Here is a 4,901-nt window from a genome sequence, read left to right on the forward strand (position 1 = left end):
GGTGGGCGAGTTCTCCTCTTCCAAGGCCCGCACCGCCCGTCCTTCCCCGTGCCCTTGGCTCTCCGCTCTCGCAGGGCGACTTCAGCTGCTCCCGGCGTTCAGCGCTTCCCCGGACAGGGCCAGCAAGGGCCCCGACGTGCCCGGGCCAAACCGGGCAGGGTGGCGGGGCTCTGACCACCCGACACTGCCTTCCCCGGCGTCCCCATCAGGACGCCAGCCCTGCCCCGCTAAGGACTGAACCCGAAAACACCCTGCGGGCGAGTGAAGCAGCCATACGCCGAGCTAAATTTCTAAATTTTATTATAAAATAAAAGCAGAAATATTTTCCAAAGAATGTATTCACATAATATAAACAATAAACAAAACTAAGGTGAGTGACTTGCGGTTGATACTGTCGTTTAGGTCTAAACTTGAGCAGCAATTCCTGTTTTCTTTTTAAAGCCCGCTCCAGCCCGCGTTGCACACCGAGTGGAAAATCTACCTCTGCCTTCCTTCGGGCCGGAGCCGGGCCATCACTTCCTTTCCCACCCAGCAAATGGCGAAAGCACCACATGGACGAGGCCAAAGAAGCTGTCTCTCTGCATAGCATCAGCTACAAGAAGGTTACAGAGTCTGCCTAGAGCGCGTGTTGCTGCTATATTTTGACTACAGCTTTTGTATTCTTAGTTGAAATTGTACATCGTACACCTGCCACGGATACATAACTACAATAGAATAACGGGAGCGACGTGTAACTTTCAAACAGGCATGGCAAGAGCAGCCTTGCGTTCCCCTTTCTTCCCCACCCCCCCAAAAATAAAAATATTACAATGTGCCTCTTCCCATACAGACCGGCCCAGTCGAGTGACAACACTGAGAGATTTGTGAAGTTAAGGCTGGAACGAGCTGCTACACCTATCAGCCTTACAGCCTGCCGTGAAAATCACGGCTCCAACAGTCCTTACACGCCTGAAAACGCCTGTAAGCAACCCTTAAGGCTTTTCACAATATCAGCTACTCACAGCAGAGTCCACTACCTTGCAAACCTGCAGCCGGCCTGCTCCCAAAGGGCACAACACTTCCACTAAGGTGTTTGTCATTGCTTCGAAGTCCCTGGTAAGATTAAAGAAAAAAGGTTAAAAAAAAAAAAAAAAAAAAAAAAAAAACACTGAAAAATGGAGGAAAGGAGGGCTGGCGCGAAGGAGTGAGCGTGTACACGGTTTTAAGAGCCCAGATCGACCAAGTTAGATGACATGGGGTTGAGAATGGAGTCCTGCAAGCTGTGATGGTGCATGGGGTCGCCGCTGGGCACGGGGATGGCGCTGGGGCCCTGGGGGTGGCCCAGGCCGTGCAGGGGCTGCAGCCCGGGGTTGGAGCCGAGCAGCAGCGCGGGGCTGGAGGAAGTGTGATCCGGGGTCCCTGACGGCGTCTTCTCGTCCTCTGAGCTCCCCAAAACTGTCTTATTCCCGTTCATAGACGCCGAGAGCGGGTTGTGGCTGTTGGAGTTGGAATTCTCGTTGTTTTCCCTATAGGAAACACAAAAGAGGGAGGGAAATCACCATGTGGCCGTCGCTCCGGGGTGCGCACCGCGGGAGCGGGGGCGGCGGGGAGCTGGCTCCAGGGAGCAGCGAGCAGAGGGGAGTGCAAAAACTGTAGGTTTAAAAACTCTGCCAACCTCCAAGACCTCTTCATCTGGTACTTGGGTATAAGGTCCGCTGAGCTTGTGAACAGTCTCCCACCAGCCCCGCGGAAAGTGTCACTTTGCCAAACTGTAATTTTCTGTGTCCAAAGAGTTTGCACAGCATGAGGAAGGGGCGGAATGGAAGGGAAGAAGACTTTATTTAAAAAAATAGATATTTAAAAAAAAGACTTTTTAACTTTAAAACTGCTCTAGGAGCTGAAGAGATGTTCAGCCATAATTTCTCCTGAAAAGGCCAAAGCCCGGAGAGCTGCAGGCAGGATGGCTCCGTGCAGCAGAACAGCCTCCCAGCCTGATGTGACTTTCCCTCACATCAGGAGGGAAAGTCTTTTGCTTAAGTAACTGGACGTGGGTTTTTTTTCCCCTCGCCCTGAGCTTCAAGCTCTAAACATAGCCCAATATGGACGATAAGGAAAGCGAACAGTTAACCCGCTGCTTTCCCCGGCCCTCTCGGGAAATATTCCCCCGCCCGCCGCTGCTCCTCCGTCCCCTCCTAGAGCGGCGTGGGCGCAGCTAGGATGACCCTCGCAGGGTTCCGCGGCGGGGGCAGCCGGCACCACCGGTGCGCCTGCCGATAAAGGCTCGGAAAGGCAGGACATAGTTTCGAAATTCATCACCGGGTAAATACCAAGAAATCGCTGGAGGCGGGCCAAGCCCTTGCAGATATATTCTATATATTTATATATCTATAAATGGTTTTTTTTTTCCCGGTAATGTGAGTGACAAGAAGGGGTCGGGGTTGCCGTCTAGGCAAGGCTTATGAGGCCTGCATAGCCCTCGTAGAAATACTTTAGACACTGCTCTGCCTGAACTACTGAAGACAGTGCAAGCCTATTTAAAAGCTTATGCGGAAGTTTTGTAACACACTATCTGGCAGAGGGGCCCTATCCTGCAGGATTTGGTCGAGAGAAATTAAGCTATTGTGCTGACGGGTTTTCCTCACTAAGGGCTGCATGATGTGGCTGGAGACACTTAGTGCCAAAAAAATAAAAATAGACAAGAAAGCTCTGTTTGAACAGGTTTCTTTGAGTGGATGGCAATCACATGAATGGTCTGTTTTCAAACGCCTGGAGTGTAATATTAGGTTGAGTGTATTTTTCAATGTCAAAAATATTATTTGTCTCTGGAGACCTTTAAAATTTGATTCCTCGGGGAAAAAAAGGAATGGAATAAGTGTAACCTTCATTTCCTTTGGATATTTGAAGGTGAGTCCCTGCTATCAGCAATAAAAAGGATCTCTAACATCTCGTAAAAACAACACTTGTGAGGATTTGAAGGAAAAGTAAAGCGCTAGCACAGTTTCGGGAAATGAATAGAGCAAATCTGTGCTCGAATCTGCGGGGCTGCACGGCAGTGCGGCCGCGGCGCTGCCTGTTTCCAAAACACGGTTGGCAGAAATCAAAGATAGAATTCTCCTCGGAGGCACGGGTCTACAGGACTTTGATCCGCTAATTGCCCGCGCAGATCATACGATCGTACGATTGCCTGTAGGGACCGGGCAGTTCAGTGAGCTAGTGAACGCAGCAAGAGGACCCTTTTTGTTTCTTCGAACCGTCTTCCTAAGGCACAGGGACTGCTGGTAGAAAAATCATCCCGAATAGCCAGGGATGTAGGCATTAACCTCTTCCCGGCGATTAATGGTCCCTTCCCTCCACTTAACGAGAAAAACACAAATGCAGAATCATATTCGGCCTAAGAACACACACCTATTGACGTGCGTTCATGAGCACCTTGCTGGGTAACGAATAAGAGCTGCAAGGTCATGAGTGAGGCAGGAAGTTGCTCCACTCAGTCCTTGTCCAGGTCTCCTGCCGCACGCCAGGAGCCCGGGACAGAGGACATATTTGCTACCAAGGTTCAGACCCACGCATTGCCGGCTGCCCCCCGGCTGCCCCTTTCTGCACCGGGGAACCCTCAAGGACACGCTCTGAGCTGTGCGGGGCGCGGAGCCCCTGCCTTTGGGCCCCGCCGCCGCCGGCCTCTCCTGACGGGCCGCGAACCCGCGCGGGCACCTCCGGCCACGGCTCCTGACTGGGCTCCACGCCGGGTTGCGACGGACAGGAGGCGGCAGCGCTGCTTAACCAGGAGTCGTCGCAGGCCGTGTGAAGCGTCCCTGGCAGCCGGGGCTGCCCCGAGGCCGCCGCGCCGGCTGTACGGGGAGTGGGGTGTCGGCCGGGAACGGGTCTCGGCCGCCTCTCCCGGGGCTACTTTTGGTGCACAGACGCCTTCACCGAGCGCCCAGCTCGCTCGCCTCTGGTTCTCTGGGCGCCCCCGAAGCGGCGAGCCCCCATTCCCTCCCGGCGAGCCTTCCGCAGCGGGGGCCAGGGCAAATAGAGAGACTTGGGGTGAGCAGCGGGGTCGGGGAGCCGCGGGCGCCGGGGGAAGCCGTGGGAAGCCGTACCTTTCCTTGGCCTCGGCGGCGCGGTCCCGCTGCCGGCGGTTCTTGAACCAGTTGCTGACCTGGGTGGTGGTGAGGCCGGTGGCCTCGGCCAGCTCCCGCTTCTCGCGGGGGGACGGGTAGGGGTTGTGGGCGTACCACTCTCGGAGGACGCTGCGGCTCTTCTCCTTGAAGCAGTAGCTGGTCTCCTCGCCGTCCCAGATGGAGCGGGGCAGCGGGAACTTGCGGCGCACCCGGTACTTGCCCACCGCCCCTAGGGGTCGCCCCCGCAGCTTCTCCGCCTCGATGTAGTGCGCCTTCAGCCAGAGCTGCTGAAGCTTGGGGTGGTTGTGCGCCGAGAACTGGTGGCTCTCCAGGATCTTGTAGAGCTCGCGGAAGTTGCCCCGGTGGAAGGCCACCACCGCCTTGGCCTTCAGGACGCTCTCGTTCTTGTGGAGGTGCTCGCAGGCAGGGAGGGACCAGAGGAACCGCCCCAGCCGCTCGATGTTGCCGCCTTGCTGGAGCACCTCGCAGACGCAGGCCACTTGCTCTTGGGTGAAGCCAAAAGTCGGGAGCATCGACATGGTGAGCCCTGCCGCGCCGCGCGCCCTACGGCCGCATAGAGGGGAGCGGCGCGGGGCGGCGGGCAGCGCCCGGCATGCGGGGCCGGCCCCGGGGCGGCGGCGCCCGGCGGGGCCCGCTTGGGCGTCACGGCCGGGCGCGGGGGGCCGCGGCCATCGGCGGCGCCCGGCCCCGGGGCGGTCGCGGGAGCCGGGGAAAAAAAATGCGAAGAGCGACGAAAAAAGTCTCGAGAGCCCGAGCGCGAGCGGCTTTTCCCTCCGGCCG

The 4,901-nt window shown here is 56.7% G+C and overlaps 1 protein-coding gene across 1 annotated transcript; it reads right to left on the reverse strand.

Moving 5' to 3' along the window:
* Window positions 1-283: 283 nt before the first annotated feature.
* On the reverse strand, window positions 284-4,674 carry SIX2 (SIX homeobox 2). Its single transcript, XM_053973454.1, has 2 exons — window positions 4,080-4,674; window positions 284-1,505 (listed from the first exon to the last, which is right to left on the reverse strand). Exons 1-2 carry the CDS (start codon window positions 4,637-4,639, stop codon window positions 1,202-1,204), a joined length of 864 nt encoding a protein of 287 aa, XP_053829429.1. The 5' UTR covers window positions 4,640-4,674; the 3' UTR covers window positions 284-1,201.
* Window positions 4,675-4,901: the final 227 nt, after the last annotated feature.

The sequence above is a fragment of the Vidua macroura genome, chromosome 3, assembly GCF_024509145.1.
Source record: "Vidua macroura isolate BioBank_ID:100142 chromosome 3, ASM2450914v1, whole genome shotgun sequence".
NCBI lineage: Eukaryota > Metazoa > Chordata > Aves > Passeriformes > Viduidae > Vidua > Vidua macroura.

Coding starts and splice junctions, on each gene's coding strand:
- SIX2 (XM_053973454.1), bottom strand. CDS start 4,639: ATGTCGATGCTCCCGACTTTTGGCTTCACCCAAGAGCAAGTGGCCTGC. Junction 1,506..4,079: donor GCCGCCGAGGCCAAGGAAAG/GTACGGCTTCCC, acceptor TGTTTCCTATAG/GGAAAACAACGAGAATTCCA.